Below are 23,611 nucleotides of genomic sequence, written 5' to 3'. Positions count from 1 at the left end.
TTCAAGGGCAGGGCAGCTGTTGTTGCTGACCCCGAGGGCACAGCTAGTTCATGGCAAAGCCCACGAACCACAGCCTGTTTCTGAGTCCCAGGTAGTCTCCTAAGAATCTCCCCCTCCCTCCCCCCTGGGTTTGGTCTCTGGAGCTCCTTGCCTTTGAGAGCCTTTTACTCCCTTTGATGGCCTTACGATTGGACCAGGCTCCTGGCCTATTTCAGGGGAAACAACTAGCTGCAGGGGGGGCGGGTTTCTGCAGGTGGTGGATGTGTGCACGGTGGGGGGTGGAGTCCTCCCCCGAGCCTGGAGGTGCCAGGAGCCCCCGGGAGTGCAGGCAGCAGTGGTGGGGCTTCAGGACCCCTCAAGGCCCTCGACTGCTTCATGAGAGGGCATCCCAAGTAAGATTCTGTTTTTTCAAATTACTTTTCTACTATTTTAGTTACTTAAAGCAATCATAGCTGAGTTCAGGTTTGGAGCCCTGTAGGAATGAGAAATACCAATAGCCTATGAGCTCCTTCTACCTTTCTGTGAGTTTTTTTAAAGAAAAGAAAGAGGGGAAGAAGGGAGGGAGGAAAAATGAAAGGAAGGAGGCAGCAAAGAAGGAAGAAATGAAGGAAAGAAAAGACAAAAAGGAATCACCTACCCCAGTGTCTGGTTTTGCCTAAAGCAAGGAACCGAAGGCAAAATGACCCAGAGTGGAAAATCTGACGCTCACATGTGCAGCAAGCGGCTGAGGCTGAGGGCTAGACTCTTTGGCGTCTGTGGATCAGGCAGGATGGGAGGCACTGGAGGTGAGCATTTCTGCGCGTGACGATGAGCGTGTGCCTTTCCCTGATCACGTGTGCGCGAGCGTGTTCACGTGCATCGCACATGTGCTCGCTCTGCCCAAGCACCCGGAGCTCTCCAGGAGGACACAGGTTAGACGAACGGGTTCCTGCAGGCTTATGGGTGGGAAAGAAGCCAAGTCCCTTTTTCTTGCTTTTTTACGTTCCACACCCACTGCCCCCAGTGCGGACTTCCATCCACTAGCACCACCTCCTTTCCCCTGCACGCAATGCTCTCCTCACGTTTACTCGTGCTCACGTGTTTGTCTAGAAAATGCCCCTCTACACACTTCCTCACCTGGGAGCCCCTGCCCGGCCACTGAGTACCCCCTTCTCTGAGCGCCAGCCTCTAGTGCTTCCCACGTGAGTTCCTCCTCCCTGGATGCTCAGGTGGCCTGTGGAGGCCTCTGGTACAGCACTCAGACTGGTTGGCGGCTCCTGGTTTATCTGTGCAGAGGGTAAGATTATGATGAACCCAACAGTGGCAAAGAGTCTCTTCCTTTTCCCCACTAACACGCTGCCTGGCACGTAGCAGGTGCTCAGTTAATAAATGAATGAAACTCTGTGGAAAAGGCCACCAGCCAGTCTGCACATGGGGCAATGTAAGATGATCAGAGGACGTAGGAGAGAGAGTGAGAGACAGAGAGAGAGCGCGCGAGCCAGCGTACACGAGCAAGTGGGGGTCAGGCAGCTAGGAGTGTGTGCTGATCTGGTGACTGAGGTCAACCTTCAAGAGGGCAAGTGTCAACTGAAGGCAGCCTGTGGTGGGCGGGCAGCTGGGACACTGAATTCCCGTGGAGTGGGAGGAAGCATCTCCAGCCAACAGAACAGAACAGAACGGGAGGGCTGGGCTGGGCTGGAGACCCAACTTGTGAAGCCACAAGTCAGTGTCAGGCTGAGACGCTCAGCCCCAGGTTCAGGAGTGCCCTGTCCCCACTCCGCACGCTGCACCCCACTCCACTCACTCGTCAACTCCTCCCACCCCGTGGGCCTTGCCGGCGTGGGCCCCCCAGGCCCCGGGAGCCGGATGCGCAGGTGAACCGCGCTGCTCTGGACATCAACCAGGGCGCTGGGCCTGTGCTCCAAGATTTCTTGGACCTGTGAAATTTGAGGGTTGCCAACGTTTTATTTTGCTAAGGATGTTTTTTTTAAAAAAGCTTTCATCCATCATTTCATAAAAGAAAGGACAGTTTAATGCCAAGATAGTAGGAAGGATGCAGTCTCAGAATAATGGCCAGTCCTTCCCGGACAGGGCAGCTGGCAGCTGCCCAAATCACGCAGTCCATAAAGCACGCTGGTGCCGCTCACCGGGTAGACCAGGCGCCCAGGAAGCGCTGAGCTAAGGCTCTCTCAGCTGGTCTGCGTGCAGGGACCTGTGCGGTCCTTGTGTCTGACAGGCCTCCTTCCGGACCCTCTTCCAGCTGAGGCACTGACTGGCCTTTCAGACCTGGGAGAGCAGTGGCAGCACCGCGCAGCCCTCGCTAAGGGGTTAGGACACAGGGCAGGTACATGTCAACTGGGAAAACAGCAGGGAACCCTTTGTCTTCGGGGGTGTGCTGGGAAGTCGGCCGGGTAGGGAAGGAGGGTGTACCCAGAAAAGCTCCCCGCTTTCCAGTCCTGTCCCCAGCTGGCTCTGGTTCCCCAAATCAGGTAGCGTGTTAGCCAACGGAGTGTGTGTGAGGGGGCAGGCAGCAGCTGCCCTGGGGCCACAGGCGCCGGGCATTCCTCCTCTAAGCTCCCCTCGCGTCTCCGGCCCCCTTTATAAGGCGCAGGGAGCCAAGCAGTCTGTGTGGCCCTGCCAGCTCAGCCCAGAGGCCCCAGGGAGGGAGCCCAAGCCCGAGGTGAGGTGGAGCCACCCTCCCAAGCCAGCCTGCAGCTTCCCAGAGCCCCTGGCATCTGACCTGTGGCCCTCTGGGTGTTCCGAGGGCCTGGGATCCGGGCCAAGGTGGGGAAAGTTGAACGCTGAGAGGGCCTTGGGGGTGGGTGGTGTTCATGCCCCCGGGGCGCTGCACGCTTTAAATAGCTCAGCTTCTGTCAGCCTAGCAGCCCTGCCAGCCCCGGCAGCTCCTTGCACTTTCCACACCAGAGATGGCTGATTTCCAGGTCAGGGTGGGGAGGGGGGGAGGGGGCCGGGTAACCTGGCTTCCGTGGGCAGTGGTGGTTAGGAAAGGAAAGCAAAGATCCCCCTCGTCCCTTCACAATCTCCAGGCCAGGCAAGTACCCTGAGCCCTGGTGGTGAGGGCGTCACCCCTCTCCCTGTCTCCTAGGGGAACCGTGTGCCCAGCACAGGCCACCTTCTACTTGACAGATCTGTGACCAACACCCCCACCACAGGGAGCCTCTGCTACCCTCTTCCCACCCCAGGTCTGCTTCTCATGGGGTCCACTCTTGGGGAGGCCGTGACCTACAGTCCCTGCCCCCTTCCTCCACCCCGCTTCCCCCAGCCCCTCTCTTCCCTGCGGCTCCCCACCAGGTTTCTCTAGCCCGGTCTTCCTCCAGCATCCCCAGCTTTCACAGAGCAGTCTCACCATCCAACTCCTTTCATTTATGTGGCACTTTACAATTTACAGACTATTTTCACGTCCTTATTTCATAAGAGCTTTCTAACTACCCTGCACGATGTGCGGAACAGATATAAATAATCCCCATTTTACAGCCGACAAGACTGAGAGCCAGAAATATGAAGGGACGTATCCAAGTTCGTATGTCAAATTGCTGATACAATCGAGACTGGAACCCAGGCCTTGAACCATTTGCACTGCACCAAGAATGTTCCCTCTGGCTACACCCCTCCCCCTCTCCTACTCTTGGCAAGACTGGACGGAGGAACACTGACAGGAACACAAGACAAGGGGGAGGGGAGGGCAGGGCCACATGTCTTCTCTCCCAGGCCCTGAACCCTGCTGCTGGCTCCATAGGTCACTTTCACAACCCAGGACAAAAATCTCACTAGATACGGCCTCAGACCGCCTGGCTCCAGCCACCCTCGCCGGCAGACGCAGACGCACACAGACACACAGAGGCCGGGCTGTTATCTCTCCTCTCCAGCCCGCTTCCTACACTTCTCACACAGCAGATTTCTTCCAGCCTGGCTGCCTCTCCCAGTCACCACCCACAGCCACTGGCCCCTGGGGCCTGGCCAAGTCCCCTAGACGGTGACGCCGAGTCCCTGCTATCAGACAGTCGCCTCTGCCCTCCCAGCCGCCGCCCCCAGAGTTCCCTGGAAATGTCCCTTCTGCAGGCCCGGCCCCCACTGCGACGCATGGCTTTGTCTGCACACACAGCTGACTTGTGTTTGCAGGGGCAGACAGGGGCTGGCGCTGGGGCCAGAGCCAGGAGGCGCTGGGAGGGTAGAGCAGACGGGGAAAACACAAAGTCCAGGGAACAGACTGTTGCAAGCAAGCCCTCTGGGGTCATGTGGCGCCTGACAACAAGGAGGGGGCTCGCAGAGCCAGAAGCTCCTAGAAGGCAGGGACGGGGGTCCTCGTAAACCTATACCGTCTGGTCTGAGTGCATGAAAGGGTGCCAGCCAGGAAAGGTGGGATAAGAGAAAGGGCCGGGGGACAGAGGGAAGTGACAAATGGGATCTCTGAGCCTCTTGGCACTCCTTTCCCTCAAGCCTCACCCCAGCAATCTGCCCCTGGGTACACAGAGGGTGCTCAATAGATGCTTCTTAAGCTCAACTGACCTCTGGCCATCCTGCGCCTGTGGCGCTCTCATTCCAACCAGCTCTCCTGTGTCTTCTGTGGGGGCTGGAGGGAGAGGAAGCACGGGGGAGCTGGTGCAACGTGCCAACACACCATGTTTTTGAACTTCTCTTTCGTAAGGCAGAGGAGCCACGATGTCTGCGTGGCGGCACCACGCTTGCAGGGGGACGATGCACATGAACCCTGGGCCACAAAGGCACGCGTGGGAACGCGCTGTATTAAGTGTCCCTCGCCTTCCCGCAGCCCCCCTTCTGACCTTTTCCGTTCTGAACCCTGGGCTACTTAACCCAGTTCTGAAATGCAGCCGCAGCTGCTGAAATGCATAGGAGTCATAATAAATCAAGTCGTATGGGGGGAGTTTAAAAAAAAGACAAGGCACAGTAGCAGTGGCGAAGGAGGCTTTGCACAGCGTGGCTCCTTCTCCGGGGTGGCACTCTGGGCTGGGTGCCGAGGAAACCTTAGAAGGGCTCCTTCGGGACTGAGCAACCAGCTGCCTCGGCTCACACCCCAGGGTCCTCACTCCTTAATAATTTAGAGCGTTAGAAACAAGGTAGCGTACAGGTGCGCGTTCTCCTCTTCCTGCCCTCTCAGGCTTGGTGGGCAGTGAGGAAGGGACCAGTTAAAGATGCTGCCACCCCCTCCTCTGACCTAGACATGTGACAGAGGCATGAAGCCTCATGTGAGACACGATCTGCTTCTTTGGGGCTCCTGTGGCTATGACAGGACATAGGAGACTCAGCCTGTACCCGACCGCAGGGCTGGGAACAGAGGGGCGCTCACGGGTGTGCCCACGTGCACAGGGCACCATTCACCAGGACCCACTGTAACCCAGAGCTGCAGTCTCCACCCCCTGGGGCCGCCAAGGGGACCAAATCAAACTGAACTGTGTTCTCTTTGCCTTTTTCCATAAATCATGAGGGTGATGGGCTGGAAACCAGTGGGTGGGACGGCCACAGCGGAGAAGCCGAGGCCAGCCAGGGACAGCTTGATGGAGAAGGACACCCCTGCCCCCTGGCTCTACTGTGACAGGCAGGGAGCAGCAGACCCCAGGTGCCCTCTGAGGTCTGGTCTGGAAACTGTCTCCTGATTCTTTCACCCACAGGACAACAATGGGGAGGTCAAATGGCCACTGTTCAGCCTGCAGGGGAGGAGGCTCTGCCCACGTCATCTAAAAGGCATCTGCTTCTTATCTCGTCTCCCCACCACCTGCCGTCTACCTTCTACCTTGCCCTGCCCCACCCCCAACACAAATGCCCTTCCGACCAACAGAGGCACTCAGCTTCTGAGAAGGCAGAGGGTACCGGGCACCGGGAGGCTGGGATCCAGTTCCACCTCTGTCACTGACTGGCTGTGTAACTTCAGGCGTGTTTCTTAAGCTTCCTGGCACTTTCTCCACCCATGTGTAGGCTGGGACAATTAATGCCCACCTTGCAAGTCTAATGAGAACTTGGGGTGCAGCATCTGCACACAGCCAGGGCACAATAAATGCCTGCAGAGTGACTGCCCTACCGAAAGAGAGGAGGAAACAGTGCTCTCAGCCAAACACCTGACAGTTGGGAACCTTCAGACACTGGGGGAATGAGCACCAGGCTGGCCTGCCCTAGAGGTATGGAAGGGACCCCAAAACTGAGGTTTCTGGTTCTCAGGGCTGGGGCCCTACAGGGGCTGGAAACTTCCAATACTGGAGGGTGGCTTTGTGGTAAAGTCACCATTGTATGGCTTAAATTTTCCCTGTGGGACCACATGGAGGCTGCCAAGATGCTGGGTTGGGCTGGGAGGGGCCTGCAGGCAGGTGAGGCTGGCCTTGAGTGCTGGTGCCCCCTGCAGGCTGCTCTGCCCGTGAGGCCGGTACAGACTCCATACACCCAACCAGGAGGGTAGGGAGGAGTGGCCAGGAGTAGGACCCCTCCTGGCCAGGAGTGTCAACCCACCATTTGACAGCAGATGGCAATTGACAGGCACCGTCTGTATGCCCAGAATGTCTGACTTAGAATAACAAAGAGCTGAGAGGGACTTCTGAAATCACTTCTTCTTACCCCTTTATTTTATAAGTGAGGAAGCCACTGGAAGGGTGGCGGGACTAGTTTGTGGTCACCCAGCGAGAGAGAAAGGCAAGGCTGGAGCCAGAGGCTGGACTGCTGTAGCCCAGGGGCCTCCTACACTGCATCCTCGAGCCCCCTACTTCAGACCAGCTCTGCATCTTCTCTTCCTGCCCCTAGTCCATCCCCAAATGTTTCCCAGGCTCTCCCAGTCCTGGACCCGCACATGACCTTCACAAACCCAAGGCGCCCGAGGGGCTGTGAGAGCAGAACAGGAGGAGCCAAGAGCCCTGCTGCCCAGTGGGGAGTCGCACCACACCCCTGGACCACATGAGGACACTGAGGCCCCGGGCCAGGCAAGATGCTGGCTTCAGACTTCCTGTCTCCTGCTGTACCCCTTGAGGCAGGCCAGAAAAAAAAATGTGCTGGGGGAGGAGGGATGGGGCTGCTGCAGAGAGGGGGAGGTAAATGCTGTGAGTGTTGCTTTGTGAACCTGCCCGGCCCCAGGCATCACACGGAGCCCTGCTTCTGGTTCCTGGCAGACGACATGGCTGCTGCAGGAGGAAGGGACAATACGACATCACCAGCACTGCAGGCTGTGTGTGGATAAGTGCGTGGGCACCCACCTCCACATGGCTCTTGGAAGCAGCTGATCCGTAAAGAGGGGCTGAGTGGGCCACTGGAGGTGGGCATCTGGAACTTCCCTTCTCCTGAGAGGCATGAACTGGTCAGGGAGTGGAGGCAGGGGGTCTCCTGGCCTCGAATGCCAGCCCCCACACTATCTGCCTCAGTGAAACCCCAGCGTCCGGAGCCCCTCAGCAGGCTGGCCGGGGGCCCAGATGCAGTGGCCCTCCCTGCCTACTGTTCAAGAATGACTGAGGGCCAAGGCTGGCAGGGACCTCCATGATCTTAAGGTAGAAGTTTTAGTTCTGGATTAGAACAGTCTTGGCCTGCAATGGTGAGAAGCAAGTGCCAGCAGATGAATGGGCCACAGCACAGCCTGGTCGGCAGTTCACACTGGGGCTTGCCGACACTCTCAGAGCGCCCTGCTGCTGCCCGGACACCCTTGGCCAGGCTGGCAGTGTGCAACTTATCTCATCCCACCACGCTCTCCTGCAAAATCGTGCCCCTCTCCAGGCTCCTCCCACTCAAAGCCTTTGCTTTAGCTCTTTCTCCACCCAATCCTTCCTCTTCTTTCATGCTGCCTCCTCCAGGAAGCCTTCTCCAGCTGCCAGCACTGAAAGGGCTTGCCCCTTCCTCTGATTTTCCTAAACTGTTCTCTGGTTGAGCTGGCCTCGCCCCACCAGCAGGCCTCTAAGTATCCGGTAGAGGCCAGTGGCCCCTGCTTTCCTGGGATTTAACAGGGCCTCAACACCAGTCCCAGGGCCCCTGTGAGAGCTGTCCTTGTGGCTGGATCCCAGGGCTATCCCCAGTGCTGCATCTGAACCCCCAAACCTAGCATGACTTGGGGGCCCCTGGGCTTATGGAGTAAGGTTTTTGCTGGCCCTCTCCTAGGAACCTTGAACAAATGGGATTCATCAAGGGCAAAAGGAAAAATATCCTTTTATGCAATTCAGAAATTCTTCTTGGGGGAGGAGCCTTAAGAAGGCACAGACAGAATATGTGTTTCAGTGGATTTTAACAATGATCATGTCTGTGGGGTCAGCAGGGGGGAGGAGACAGGTATTTTTACCCCATTTAATGGAACAGTAAGTGGAGGGCAGCCAGACTGTGAGATCTGCCCGTCGCCAGCTGGCATGCCAGAACCAGGTTAGAAGGTAGGTGTCGGACTCCGGGCTCCATCAATAATTCTTATACCACACGGCAGGGTGTCATCAGGAGTGTGTCTCTGGGGCCTGCAGGCTGAATTCCAGGTGCCTCTGCTACCAACCCTACGTTAGAGATACTATTCTAATCAGAGTTTTTTCAACACCCAGAGTAATGCAATGACTGTCATCTAATGGGGTCAATGGTAAGTGGGAGTCCAGTATGTGGAGCTCCGATTTATATGCAGCTGCTCCAGAATGCACTTACTCCAATTACAGACAGATCGTCATAAGCTGGAGCTGGAGCCCAGCCGTCCCCGAATACCACCTAAGCTCCTCCCTCCTTCGGTATTGCCCCTGCTCGGTGGCCCAGCTGGGAGGTGGGGGCCCTACGCGGCAGTGTGGTGGCCCTCGGGCCCTCTCTGCTTAGTGGTCTGGCTGGGAATGATCTGGGCGTGCACACACATGGTGGCACAGCTTCTCTGGAGCATGCTTGCTCCTAGCTGGGCACTGTCAGGAGTGGGATGATTTGGAGGGCAAGGGACTTCCGTAAGGGGGAGGGCTGGGCAGCTATCCCGGGGGGCACTGTTCTTGGCAGGGCATCTGTCTCCACATTTCTGAGCGGCCTGAAACTTTCTTCCCCCTCCGTGAACTGGGACCTGGAAGGCCACCAAAGGGTCAAAGTGGTTCCCTGAATGTCACAGTCTGATCCCCCAAAGGGGACAGCCCAACCTCTCCCTGCACTGCCTGCTGGAACTGTGGTTGAGGTGAGGCCAGCAGGGGCTGCCATCGTCTTTCCCTGAAGACTTGGAACACCAAGCACGAGGCAGCAGGGAATGGAGACCCTGTGGGTGCCCAGGGAGCCCTGATTCTGAACTTCGAGTCCCAAGGGCAAGTTCCGTATGCTGATGGTTCTCAGGCTACAGCAAGAACCCTGGGCTGGAAGACGACCTCAGGGGGCCACACAGTCCAGCCCCTGCTTCCTGGTGGAGGATCACTACCTTTCCTGGATAGACATGCCACCAAACAGGGAAAGGTCTAGAGGTAAGAAGAAATTAGCAACTGGGAGTAAGACAAGTTTGGATTGTTCACATGATGATAATCGCCTGTGGGGTAACCGCGGCACAGATGCAGCCCACTCGCTTCCTTGCATGACACCCTGCACCCCGGGATGCCTGCTGACCTCTTAGTGGCCATCTGGAGGGCAGCTGGGAGGCTGTCTGTCCACTTAAAGGGACCTCTTCTTTATCTAGGGGAGACAGAACCCGGCCACCCTGAAAGCAGTGAGTTCGGGACAAGTGTGGCATTCTTGCTGGCTCTTTAAAAAGTTGTCCTGTCATCCTCCTTCCATTCCCCCACCCCCACACGCACTAACTTCTAATCAGTCGCTGTGATTGATGCCAGGCATCCAGAGCACAGCCAGTGCACAGAGATACGGGCAAAGGGAGGGGGAGAGGAGCACACAGCAGTGTGGAGGGGGCCGCGGGCCAGGGCGAAGGGCACATGGGGAGAGCCCTGTTCACTCTCCCCCCAGGTTGCCAGCAGGCCATGGGCTTGGTGCCTACTTTGCAACCCAGGCCATGTGCCCGTGGCTGCAAAGCCTCAGTTCAAAGGTGCCCACTGACTTTTTCTTGTAGCTCTTGGAGCCTGTTGTGGCACCCGCAGAAGGAAGGGGAGCAGAGGTCCACGAGTACATCTCTCATGCCAGTCCATTGCCCTCCTCGTAGCAACCCCAGCTTCCAGCCTCTGGATTGTAGGGGCTGGGTGGCTGAACGCTGCTGTTCCATGTACCAAGGCGGAAGCAGGTCCTGGGAGAAGGGGGAATGTGGCCTGCCACTGCTGCATGGATCTTTGAGGGGCAGGCTTCAATCTGTGTGTGCTCTCTTTACAAAACAGATGACTATGGTTACCTAAAACCCCAGTCCTCTGTGAAATAGATTTCAAAGCATGACTGACAGCCTATAGTCCAGCATCCACATCTTCCTAAAGCAGGGCTTTTGTCAACCTTCCTGAGCCTCCACCTCTCATCTACACTATGAATGGGTTGGATGGATCATTTATAGATCCTGCAGGTGTGTACTGTACTGATTTTTAATTAATCTCAGGATGCCACAGCTCAAGAACCAACAATGGCTCCCTGGTTCTACTTCATAAAGTCCAAACCCTTTTTTTTTCCATCTTACATACTTCCTCCAACTCTCTACCTGCACCCTGGATTCTAGGTAAGGCAGTGTCCTCACTGTCCCTCACTTGGGTCTGGGGTCATTACATTTCCCCCATCAAAAACAACCTTCCAGAAAACAGTTTGGTAGTTCCTAAAAAGTTATATGTAGAATTTTCATATAATCCAGCAATTCTACTGCTAGGTATATCTCCCAAATAATTGAAAGCAGGGGTTCAGATACTTATATGTGGCATGTTCATAGTGGCATTATTCACAATAGCCCAAAGGTGAAACAACTCAAGTGTCCATCTATGATGGATGGATGGATGGATGGATGGATGGATAGACAAAATGTGGTCTAATCCACACAATGGAATATTATTCAGCCATGAAAAGGAAAGAAATTCTGACGTGCTACTACAGGAAAGAACCTGGAATCCATGATGCTATGATGCTAAGTGAAATAAGCCAAACACAAAAGGACAACTATACGATTCCACTTATACTGTGGTGAGCATAGAGCACAGAGCGCGAGTTCACAGAGACAGAAGGAGGAGTGGGCATGTAGCGGGGCTGGGAGTTACTGTTTGGTGACTACCGGGCTTCTGTTCGGGACGATAAGAGGGTTCGGGAGTGGGTGCAATGCTGTGGCTGTGCCTAGTGCCACCGAGCTATGCATTTAAACATGGTTCAGATGGTAACTTTCATGTTGCATATATCTTTCTGCAATTAGAAAATAAAAAAAATTAAAAAAACCAAACCAAACCAAACAAGGCAGCAATGCCCCCTCTCCTTCATGTCTCCCACGAGTCCAGCTCTCCTGAGTCTTTCTCACTCTGCCAGTCGAGTGTCTTAGGCAGGCCTCTGGGCTCAGCGAGCACTTACAGGGAACACCAGTCTCCTTGGGGGCATTGAGGACCTTGGGTCCAGAGGAGGATCTCAGGCAATCGCTCAAGACTATTTGCTTCCCTTTCAAAGAATGACCCTCTGTGTCCCCTCCCTGACCAGGGGCCACCGCTCTCCCTCTGGGGTGGCTGGGAGCCTCCCTAGGGAGCCGGGGACAGGGCGGTGAGCAGTTACATAACCCACAGGGAGATTTTTTTCCATCCGCCCAGGCGGTGCCAGCTTTCCAGCGGCGGCCGCGGCAGGTAGAGGCGCCCTGTCTGGGCTGGCCGTGCCCGGGCAGGGCAGCCATGCGGCGATCTGGAGCGGCTTAGCATAGCTCGGATTCCCTGCGGCGGCTGGGGGCCGGCCACTCGCTGAGCTGCGGGAAAGGAACTGCTGTCTCCTGCTGGCCTGGCTCTGCGGAGCGGGGAGGAGGAGGTGCTGGGAGGGGAGCTGCCAGCCAGCCAGGGGTGACCCTCTGGGGCCCGGGACACCCGAGCTGCCTTCTCCGATAACCCACTTATCTGCAGGGCCTGCCTTGGCGTGGCAGCCTCAGACAGGGGAGCGCCCGGCCAAGTTCTATCAGGGGATTTAGCAGGGAAAATGAAGCCGGGGTGGGAGGTGAGGGTGTGCAGGGAAGAGGACACGGCCTGGCAAGGGACATGGGTGATGGTGAAACAGTTCCTGACCTGGGTAAAGCTCCCTGCCCAGAGGCAGGAGGGAGCAGGACACAGAGCCGTCCCTTCTCTTGTCGCCCCGGCACCTGCCCACAAATGCACCTTCATCCCCACAGGCTGAAGCTCCTGCAAGCAGCAGTCTGATGCTTGCCGAATACCTGCTATGTGTGAGCATGGTGGGGGACACAAAGATGACATGGACACAGTCTTTGCCCCCAAGACACTTGGGGACACAGCCTCGGACAGTAGAACTTGACTGGCAGGCTGCTGTCCTGGGCTCCTTCCGGAGCTGGCCTTTTCTTCCCTCTGTTTATTTTCAGATTAAGAAATGAAAATGCTTTCTTTTTTTTTTCCTGTTCAAGTCACAGGCTGCTTCTGTCCCAAGGGGCATTCCAGAGTTCTAGAAGGGGCCTTAGACTTAGCACTTTTGGAAGCCACCGTGCCCCAACCAAGTCAGGAAAACCTGACTTGAGACATCCTAGCTGGGTCCTTGAATAAAACATTTAGATTTGGGACAGTGCCCCCACCAGCACAAACTGGGAGATGAGATGAGAGAGGAGGGCAGATTAACAGAGATGACACACACGGGCTCTGCCACGGTGCACGGTACACAGCAGGTGCTCAATAAGACAGAGACATAAGGATTGGAAGAAAGAAGGTGAAATGCACTCATTCCAAAGCAAGTGGGGGCAACAAGTTTGGCAGGAGGCACAGGCCTCCCTCTGGCTCTGGTTCTGGTCGGGTGGGCGAAGAGCCTGGGTACCAGCCAGGCATCGCTGTCCCTGGCCAGGTAGCTGCGTCTGCCACAGACCCTTATGCAGGTCAAGGTCCTGTGTCACAGCATGTGGTGCCCACCGTCAGGAAATGTGTGGGCCAGCTCTGCCTGGCCCTTGCAGGGCACGGTTTTCAGCATGGGAACTGACGACTCGCAAGGTGCCCAAGGGGCAGCATGTTTTAGAAAAAGAGACCTTTGTGGGCCTCCAAAATCACCCCCTGCAATCTGCGCATGGGAGAGTTGTCTGTACTGCCTGCTAGCCCTTTACTTCCTCCCCTCTCGACTTCTAGCAACCAGTGGAGGGGAGCTCTGGGTGGGTACAGCCCAGGGCTTTGCTCAGGCTCTGGAATGCACAGAACAATGTGCTTCTATCCCTGGGTATGCCTGGCTTGGGCCAACAGTAAAATTAGTTTACATGCCTGGAGTGCACATCGGCTCAGTGGTGGGCGTGCAGAAGGGAAGGCGGAGCTCCGAGCTGAGGGAGAGGATGCGAGGGGAGAGCCAGCCTCAGAAGGACAGCTATGTGGTTCATCTGGGTAAAGAGATGGAGCCATGGAGGTGTTTCCTCGGACACCCTCAGTCCCCCACTGGCCTGGAAAGCCTGAGACTCAGAGACCACTGGAAACACAGTGGGATTCTTCTAGGAGGATGGACTTTGAAATCCCCACAGATAGCGTCATGAGACAGGTCCCTGATTTTTCCAACTTTCCAACCCTTACACCCTACCTGGTGAGTGGCATGGGAGCCAAGAGCTTGGGGTGCTGGACAGACCATCCCCATTCAGCCCCATGACTTTGTATAAGACTTGTAGCCTCATGAAGCCACCATCCTCATCTGTGAACATGGAGAATGAGGATTCCTGCCCTGGAACCTACCTCAGACAGAGAATCTCCACATTCACACGCATGAAGGTGCTCAGAAGAACTGAGAAGCCTATTTCACAGCAGGGAGGACCAGCACCTAAGATTGGGGCTCCGTCCCCCCTTCCACAGACTCTTGCTGAGCACCTAATACAAGTCATGATTGATCACATAACCAGGATTCCTGATCCTCGAGGAACTTACAACTTAAAGCTGGTTAGAACCCCAAGAACCAATGCGTGTCCCTCTCCTCCCTCCCTCTGTAGAAGACTGGGGTTAGGAACTCCAAGCTTTGGGTAAAGAGGAACACCTTTTGATTGTCCTGAAACCCTGAGACAGCCGGAGGGAAGGAGGTTCCCTTTTATGAGCAGAATCAGAGGAATAACCCAGTCCCTGTGACCGAGCCGGCAAATGCGGGGCCAGGATGGGCCAGGGATGGGAGAGACGGGGCAGGGACGGGAGAGATGGGGTAGAAGTGGGGTGGGCGGGCCATACCAGCCCTGGAGATGTAGCTTGTATTTTGATTCACTGATGGGGCAGCCAGACCAGAAAATCACGAGTGCCCCTTCTGGGGCCAAAACCCACAGTTAAAATCACTCCCAGAGACCTCCCCCCACCCAGCCCCGACAGTGGACCCCCTGTCACCACTTGACTGAGTTTCTGTGTATCAAAAGCTTCAGACAGTTGCTTAATGGTGACCCAGCTAGAAACTCTGACGAGTTTATCCATTTTCTAGCTCCAGGTCAGCTTCTTAAGAGGCTGTCTTCTAGAAGGTGCTGGCAGAGACCAATTTATTTTGAAACCTGGTCACATGCCAGATTCTGATTTTGCTTTGTCTTTTCACAACAGCCCTGCTGTGTTTACAACTTGGTGAAATGAGTTTTTTTTTTTTTTTATCAGAAAAAGGTATTGCCTCCTTCTGTTAGATGTGTTGTTGACAACGGTTGCTAGGGAGAGTTGGGTTCAGTTACAGACACACTGATGCCTGCTCTAATAATACTCTGCTCTGCATAGCTCAGATGCAGACACCTCTCGGCTAAACAGGGCACACACATTTCAACAGAGGAGGGCTTGAACTTATTCTACCCAAGCATATCTCGGCCGAGGAGCACTCCCTGAGCCCAAGTGGAAGGCCCGGGGTGGTGACGGGGCAGTGCTGGGCGGAGGGGGCTCAGGCCTCCAATTCCTGTCATTCCAAAGGTCCCATAAAAAGAGGCACGCTCATTCTTCACCCCTCTGTGAAACCAGAGCCCCCTTCCCTCCCACCGCTGCACAATTCCCTGGAGAGGATCAAGGCAGAGCTTTAGTGACTTCTGTAACCCAGGGGCCGTGGGCAGCCCACATTCTCCTGCAAGTCAGAATCCATCAGTGCACGTACTCTGGTGGGTGTAGGACCCTGCAAACATGCAGCTGGGAGCAGAGTGGGAAGGGGTGGGGTGAGGCAGGCTGGGCAGGGAAACGAATCACCTCCTCAGCTTTGCGGGGGGCCCAGCCTGGCAACGTGGGTTGAGAGTGAAGCCCTTTCCCTAAAACATGTGATAGCTGCTCCGACCAATGGCTGAGGCCAAGAAAAAGGAAAAGGATCCGGGGAAAGAAGTTGAGAGCAGAGAGAAATGGGGCCAGCGGAAGAGGAGAGGCAGCTCTGGCCCCCACCTGGCTGACTCAGTTAGTGTGGAGGTGTCCGAGGGGAAATCTTAGAACAGCAAGGTGCACGAGAAAGGTCCGCTGAGATGGTCCAGCCCACCCACCTGACTGCACAGAGGGGGAACCGAGGTCGGGCAAGGTGAAGGGAAGGTCTCGGCTGCCAACATCTCCTTCTTTGCTGTTCTCCCACCAGCTCAGGCTCGGAATCCCGCACATCACTCAGCAGAGAGTCCAGGACCTGGTACCCACTTCTTGGCTGCTTAATGGGGTGAAAGGCAGGGTCAGCTGGTTCGTAAGTGACAACAGCGGCACAGTTGGGGCATCTCTGGAGTATCTTCCTAGCAGTTGTGCTCAACCTACTGCACCATATAATTAGCCAGAAAGTCTTTTTAAAAAGTATGCCCAAGGCCCATCCCTGGAGGGTCTAATCCAGTTGGTCTGGGGGGGAGAGCCCCTGCGCCAGTATGTTTTAAAATCGTTTCCCAGTGAGATTCTAATGGACAGCTAGGCTGAGAACCACCATCCTAAAGAAAATCTGGTGGCTGGAACTCAGTACTCTGAGGATGGACCCCCACTTCTGACCTCACATCAGTAAAAGAATGTGCCTCAGTCAGCCTGTCTATGAAACTGGCCCATCACCTATGACCCATCAGCCATCCAACGTCTGACTACTCAAAGTGTGGGCCCAGGGCCGGCAGCACCAGCACCTGGGAGCGTGTTAGAAATGCAGCATCTCAGGTTCCACCCAGATCTCCTGAAGCAGATCCTGCGTTTAAATGAAATCCCATGTGTTTCAAACACACATTCAGGTTTGAGAAGCACTGATGTCATGAAGACTACACGCCTGGCACGTAACAGACATTTAAGAAATACCTGTTTAATAAGTAAAATTTTATTTACAAGAACACTACCAAGAAAATGACCACATTTAGGGCAAAAAGACTCAGTTTAGATGTAAAGCTTGAAGACGATTTTTGAACTGTGGGATTGGTGACAAGACGGCAAAGTCTTGGCATTGTTATGGCTCATAGGTCAATGCTTCTAGGTTTCTTGGGATGACAATGCTGAATCTGGCTGGGAAGGGTTAAAGGTCCTTTGACCTCCCCCTGGGCCCACCTCCCTCTCCATGGAGGCTGCATCCCAGCTTGGCAAGCAGCCCTCACACCGTGCTTAAGAGTGACCACCAACAGCAGAACCGGCCCCTCTCCTCCCGCGCTGCCGCTCCCACCGCTGAAGCCGGGGCAGTGGAAGCGGTGCTGGCTAAGGAGGGCAACATCCAAAGACAGCTGCTGGGAGCTGTGCTCAAAGGGCACTTCACAGCCCGTCCGCGCTGCAGCCAGCATCACTAAGTCGGGCCTCAGAACTTATACATGGAGGCAGCGGCGAAACCTGGCCATGTGAGGGGCGTCTCAGAGGCTGCCAAACTGAATCAGGGGCTGGCTGGGGATCCAGAGGCAGTGGGCCTTGAGTGGATGGAGCTGAGTGTGAACCTCAGAGGGAGAATGTGGGGGCGGGGGGAGGGGGGAGGCTCTGAAGGCTGCTCCCGGGACTGTCTGCCAGGAAAGGGATAAAAATCAGGTTTGCCAGAAAATAATAGCAGGTGAAAAAAGCCATCCCTGTGGGTCAGAAGCTGAGCTGTGCTCACTGCTCTCTTCTCTGGAACCTTGTGGGTCTAGGGTGTTGAGTAGTCATGCATTCTGCTGCCTGGAAAGCCTGCTCCAACCCGCCAACTCCTCAGCTGCAGAGGAGCAGGGCCCGAGGAGGCCCCGTCAGACATGTGGTGTTGGCTTCCTCTGGGCCTCCTAACTGGGGGTCTACAAAGGACCTCGGGGCAGCCTCACGCCAGCACATCCAGCCTGCCTTCTATGGGAGCCAATGGACCTTGAACAGCGACCTAGGAGGCCTGAGTGTCCAGCTCCAGCCCTCTGGTTATACCCTTCAAGGGGACCCCTCTTACTCTTTAGCTGGGCTGCGGGGGACGAAGGGCGGGCCCTAGGGGACACTCAGGTTTCTAAATATCTGACCCACAAACGCTCCACCCAGACAAATGGCAGATAGGAAGTGACAGTTCCCCTCTGCCCCAGAGATGCAGTGGGTCTCTTGGGCTGGCCCCCAAAGCCCGTCACACATGACAGACATATCACTGAGCCCTGAGCCCTGGAATGGGGTAAGCAGGTTTCTGAGGATTAGGGGGACTCAGGACTGTTTCATGCCAATAGCAGGGCCAGGAGAGAATAAGAGAAGAAGCAGCTCAGGTGGGCACATCACGCCCCTCTCCGAGGCCCTTGACTTATCTCCAGGAGCGCAGGCCCATCAGGTCCATCGACAAATGTCGAGCAGCGGAGCACTCTCCTGGCAGGAGCTGCAGAGCCCAGGCTCCAGCTGACGGCTGCACCAGGCCGAGAAGCCCTGTTTCCTGACTTTCATTTAGTGCTCTTCCCTGCACTCGTGTTTGCCAAACCATGTGTCTCAGCACACTAATTCCACAAGAAGTCATTAGCTGGGGGACACAACGGGGACTTCACTGCGTTCGATGCAGCCAAGCAGGTTCCCTTCCTGCCGGCCTCAGCCAGCCCACTTTGTGGCTGATGGAGAGGCGGGTGCATGGGCCATGGAGCTCCGTTTGTGGCCGACCGTTTCCCAGGACTGATGCTCTGCCGGACACTGTGGGCAAGACTACTCTAACCACAGGTCATTGGAAGAGAGGCCTGAGCCGGGCAGGATCTTGGGCAGCCCCTGCAGCCAGTTGCCCTTCCAGGCTGGGTGCATCCCGCCCCACGCCCTGTGTGACTGTCTGCCACCGGTTCTGGCGAGGTTGCTTGGAGCTGGCAACCACTGTCTAGAAGTCTTGCCCTATCCTAGCCCTTCTCTTGACAAAAGCCCAGGCCAAAGGCCGATCCGTCCTGGACTCCCTGGTGCCTGGTGGTACATGGCAGACAGGCTGCTCCCCACCGTCACCCTCCACACTCTCCTAGGACATTCCGGCCCGCGAGGAACATGCCCAATGTGCAAATCCCTCAGGTAATGCGGGAATTCGTCACCGGGGAGCGTGGGCGATCCAGGAATGGGAACCTGATCAGGGCCTGGAGCTGGACAGAAGCAGCCCAGGCTGGCCAGCAAGGATCAGCTTGCAGTGAGCGGTCTCCCTGGGAAGAGGAGAGGACGGTGGGGATGGAGCCCATGGGCAGCCTGCGGAGGGGGCTCCTCCCTCCCTGGTCTCAGGGAAGAGACAGCAGACTTTGAACCCGGTGGCTAAGACCAGAGTGACCATATACCCTGGTTCACACCAGGGTCTAGGCCTGACTATGAACAGAGGCCCTCTGACTCTCAGAAGTGTCGTGGTTCATGACCCATTGTATGATCACCCTTGTTAAGACAGACTAGCAGGTGATCTCTCCTGGATCAGTCATTCTACTTCCAGAACTTTCAAGCTACTAATTTACCTTAACTGGGCTGGAACTCAATTCATATCTCAACTAGTTTAAGGTACAGATGACTTTTCCCCAGCCAAGAATCTCCAAGGATAGTCCCAGGGCCTGGCATGGCTGCCACGCCGTGCACCTGCTACCTCTCCCTGACGCCACCAGTTCTGGGACCACCAGTCCACATGCTACCACCCATGACAGAAGAGCAGGTGCTGGCCCCCAGCTCCCCACCTGTGATGTCAAACAGAGCTGGGCTTGGCCAAAGTGCCCACGTCCACGTCCATGCCCATGACATACCCCAGTAAAACCATCGCTGGACGCCGGCACCCGCGAAGGGAGGAACGAGGAGGGATGGAATTAAGCTCTCTGAGGGTGGAAGGATTTTGAGTGGGAAGGCACCAACGAACAAGATGGTCTTCGATCTCCATGCTTCCCCTTGGCCCTAACAGTGGTTTTAGGAACCCCAGCGCATCGGCAGACAGACCAAAGCTTTCCTACTCAAAGCCCTTATGCCGTCTGCTCAGACCCATCTCAACACCACCTGCAACTACAACCAACACACCACCTGCAGGGCCTGGGTGGGGGGTGGTCCTGGGGAAGAGGAAGAGTTAAAAAAGGAAATCCACAGCAAGAGTGTGTCTGCTGGGACGTGGAGAGGTCAAAGCACAGAGCCTGGTTAAGACAAAAGCCAGCCCTCTTATCATGGAAATAGAAAGAGGGAAAGGCTGGTTAAATATGAAGCACCTATAAAATTATATTGGTCCATTGTAACCATGGAGCACTCACACAAACACACACAAATCCGGCCACTCAGCCCTTGCCCCTTGAGTGCCTTTTTATTTTCTATAATTAATCGGGCAAGGGTGGAACTCGGGAAAAGTTCAAGTGTGGTCAGGATCTGCAGCCTTCTCTCTAGTAATAGCCCAGCGGCGGGCGGGCGGGCGGGCGGCGCAGCTGTCGGCGTCTGTTACCTGAAGCATGTTGAGGAGCAGGCTCCGGAACTTGGTCCCCTCCACCATGAAGAGCGCCATCTTGTCGCAGAGCTTGGCCGCGGTGAAGGCGAAGCTGCGGTCGGACACAGCCTTCTGGTAGATGGTGCGGACGATCTCCCCCAGCATCTCCTCGGAGTTGGTCGAGTTCTGGGCCTCCTCCATGAAGGTGGTGAGCTTGGCATCCACGTCGCTGCTGTTGTTCCGCATGCTGTTCAGGATCTCAATCAACTTGTCCATCTTGTTCTGCTGAGGGTTGGTGGTCTCCTCGGCCACTTCATCCTGGGGGCGTGGGAGACACACCGAGTGGTGCCTGAGGGGAACCCAGGCTCCTGCCACTTCATCCTGGGGGCGTGGGAGACACGCCAAGTGGTGCCTGAGGGGAACCCAGGCTTCTGCAGAGGGGCGGCCAGTGAAGGGAGGGCTGCCACCCCCAGAAAGGACCTGCCCCCACTTTCTAGAACCTGAGGTCTGATCCCCCAAGGAATGCCGACCTCCACCAAGAACCCTCAGGCTCCAGGCTCTCTGTTGACCTTTTTCTTGGTCCCTGGGGCATCCTGGGTGGATCCTTGTGAGATATACTTCTTACCCAGGATTCTCATACACACTGGCTTTGTCTGTCTATTTGTCCATCAAATGTCTCAATCTACAAGTAATCAATGGGGCTTGTAAAAGACGAGATAAAGTACCAGGTAAGACACTGGGCCAAAGAGAAAACAAGCGTAGGAAGATGAGGTCAGGAAGGGGGTGGCATCCCCTGCTGTGTTGTTAACGGTGCCTGTGGAGACGCTGCCTTGTCCTGCAGGTCCTTGGCTCCCTCGGCCCAAGGACCATCATGTTCTCGGGGTGCAGGGATCCCTGTGGGCATTGTGTCCTATGGAGATTGTGCTGGCTTCTCCAGTGTGCCACTCAAAGACACTCAGAGAACTGGCTCGTCTGAGAGGGAAATTTTACATAAAATACTCGACACCCTTAAGAGGTTTCACTACCACTGGGACCAGACCTGGGCTGGAGGAGAAAGAAAATGGGTATCGGATCGTCTCAAAGGTATTTATTCAAACACAGTGGATCGGTGGCCAAGAGTAAGAGTGACTTAACTGCCGGGATGTGAGAGCAGGCGGGCAGGGGCAGGGGCGGGGACATATGGTGAGGCCCCATGTTTGCCCTTCTGTCCTCAACAAAGAGAGGCTCCTGGGCTGGGAGGCTCGGACCGGAGTCCTGGAACCTGCTGTCTGTCTCTAGCTGGACGGCTGTGGGAAGTGGTTTCATTCTCTGGGCCTCAGTTTCCTCCCTGGTAACACGAGGAGGTTAGATTAGATAGTCGAGAGGTTACCCTGAGCTCTGCCAGTGCCTAAGCCCATGTCCTCCTGGTCCGGGAGTCCGTGAAGCCGAAATACAGGTGCTATGGCTCGACCTTATCTGCTCTGCCTCCTCCTGCTCACCCCACCCCAACCATGTGGACCCCAGGGCAGGAATAGTGGTCTGTTTGTAGAATAACCACCCACTGAGGGTTTTCACACAGGTTATGACATTTGATCTTCAGTCCATCTCCAAGGTGGGTAGCATATCCAAGGTGGGTAGCATTAGACCCATTTTACAGATGGGTGAACTGGGGCTCAGAGAAGTTCGGTGATTGGCTTGGCCACTGAGCCAGTCAAGGGCAGAGTGAGGACTGAGCTGGTTTGTTAGACTCTAAAGCCAGTGTCGTTTCCCCTTAGTGGCACTGAGGTTACATTTAGTAGAACCGGAGAGAACTTAGGTAACAATCCTCTCTCCCTGGCTGGGCTGCAGCAGTCTGTCCTGGAAGGATTTCAGGCAAAGACCACACACTGGTCATCACTTGGGAACCTCTCCCAGGCTCCTACCTTCGGGATGTGAGGGAATGTATGAGGCTTTCCTCCAGGACCTCACAGCTGCCTGCCTCACTGGGAATGGTGGTGGGGGCTTGGGGCCCGGAATGATGCCAGGAGCAGCATGTCAGCTTCAAGAACTGATCAGGGAAGAGGTCTGGCCTGCCTTATCCTGCCTGAGTGTGGACCTGGTCCTGGCCTCGGGGGTTGAAGGAGGAGGAGAGAAGGCTGTAGAGAGAGGCTGGAGAGAAGCCTGGAATTTTGAGCTCCGCGCAAGTCCCAGAAGGAGGACTCCATGGAGGAAAGCTGGGGGCAAGTTGGCCTTTCTTGGGAGCAGTTCCTCTCCAAGGTGATCTTACCTGCACGCCTGGCTGGGGACAGGGCGCTAGTGTGAGCAGGTGGACTTAATGCTGCCAGGGATGGAGCCCCCGCCCTTCCCTGGAGGCTTGGGGCATCTCTTCCTTAGTTTGTGAACCAGGCTCTGGAGACCAGGGCCAGGAAAAGGGTGAGGAATAAGAGGCTCCTGGGGAGCAAAATTTAAGGAGGCCCTCATTCTCAGGGCTATGCCAGTGCAGGATCGGCCCCTGTTTGATGCTGAGAGAGAGTGCCTCCTTAAATGTTGTCCCTCGGATCCCTCACAGGGCAGCTGGTTGATGGAGGGGGTTAGTGGCAAAGATGAGGTCAGCCTGCTCACACTCTGCCCAACTCACCTTTGCTCTGGACCCTGGCAGGGAGTGCAGCCTGGCCGGTACTCACCTCTGGGAGAAGCACTCTTAGAGGCTCTGTGTTGTCCCCAGATGCCCTTTAGCACGAACAGGGCAGTATCTGACCCCAGACAATGCTGGAGGGAAGAACCAGGCTTTCCCTGCATGCCTCCCATCACTCCGAGGCACATGCCTCTTCTTCCCCTCCCCTCTCAGGCTGGGGGCTGGTACCAAGCATCCACCTGGGCCTCTTAGTGGGTAGAATGTACTGGAGCGGGTTCACATGCAGAACTGGCCACAGGCCTGCCCTCTGGTGGCTGGGGGTCCCTAAAGCAGTGGTGACCATGTGTGCCGGGTCCCCGTGTGATTCCTTCCCTTCCCTCCACAGGGTTCCCCAGGCCCGCAAACCCGAGCCCACCTACCTCGCACTGTCCTCCCTGATGCCAGAGAACAAGGAAAATTCAATTACCGGTACCTTTTCTTTCAGCCTTCGCCGCAGCCTGTCTTTGGAAGACTGGAGCAGGGTAATTTTGGGCCGCTCCCCGCTGCGCTCGGGAATAACACTGTCTTTACGCTTTGTCTCGGCTTCCAGAACCCCTGGCGGCAGCAGGGGCAGCCTCTCGGAAACCGCTGGGGCCAGGGCATCGGGGCTGCAGGAGCGCTCGAGGCCGCTGTGCCCGGTGTCCCCCGGGGCATCCTCGAGTTTGGGGCTCTCCATGGCCACGGTCTCTTTGGCGTTGCGGTGGGCGCCTGCCTCCCCCCTGTCGCCAGGTGGATGCTTCATGTTGCCGTGGTGCCAGCGCCGGTTCTGGCTGTAGCCGTGATGAGTGGCCCTCCCTGAGGGGTGGGGCACCGAGCCCCCCTGGTAGGATTTCTGGTGGTCCCTGTTGTGTTTGGCACTGCCCGGCTGGTGGTCACCATGCTGTTGGGGTTTGTTCCCTCCTGGGGGTCTCTGCTGCCGTCTGCAAACCAGAGGGGAAAGATGGAGAGGGTCACCGGGGCTGCCGGCCAGGGTCCCTGCGTCCAAACACTAGAAGAGGAATTCATTCATTTATTCTTTCAATACCCTTACTGCAGGCCTCCTGTGCAGCAGGCTCTGTGATACTAGGGGTACCAGCAGAGAATATGACAGACAAGTCCCTGTGATTACAGAGGATTAAGTCCATCCTTGTCTTAAAATAAGTATTTTATTCCCTTATTAGAATACGCATTAATACATTGGGGAACAAAATTAAAATGATACAACAGAGTGTACAGTGAACCCTCCTGACTGTCCCCAGACCCCCACTATGTTTTCTTGGTGCAGTT

The 23,611-nt window shown here is 55.9% G+C and overlaps 1 protein-coding gene across 9 annotated transcripts in view; it reads right to left on the bottom strand.

Annotated features, from left to right (window-relative positions):
- The window catches only part of CTIF (cap binding complex dependent translation initiation factor), a 286,942-nt gene that overhangs the window by 70,144 nt on the left and 193,187 nt on the right, over positions 1 to 23,611 (bottom strand). For 7 of the 9 annotated variants that reach the window (XM_032470569.1, XM_032470568.1, XM_032470576.1 and 4 more), the window contains 2 exons: positions 22,773 to 23,265; positions 19,732 to 20,031 (listed from right to left, as the gene is read on the bottom strand). In XM_032470569.1, the coding sequence (XP_032326460.1) occupies positions 19,732 to 20,031; positions 22,773 to 23,265 (793 nt within the window). The remainder of the gene's footprint in view (positions 1 to 19,731; positions 20,032 to 22,772; positions 23,266 to 23,611) is intronic. The other 2 variants (XM_032470573.1, XM_032470575.1) reach the window with 1 other exon arrangement.

This window comes from Camelus ferus, chromosome 30 (assembly GCF_009834535.1).
Source record: "Camelus ferus isolate YT-003-E chromosome 30, BCGSAC_Cfer_1.0, whole genome shotgun sequence".
In the NCBI taxonomy this organism is placed as follows: Eukaryota; Metazoa; Chordata; class Mammalia; order Artiodactyla; family Camelidae; genus Camelus; species Camelus ferus.
This window is presented reverse-complemented; position numbering and strand designations above follow the sequence as displayed.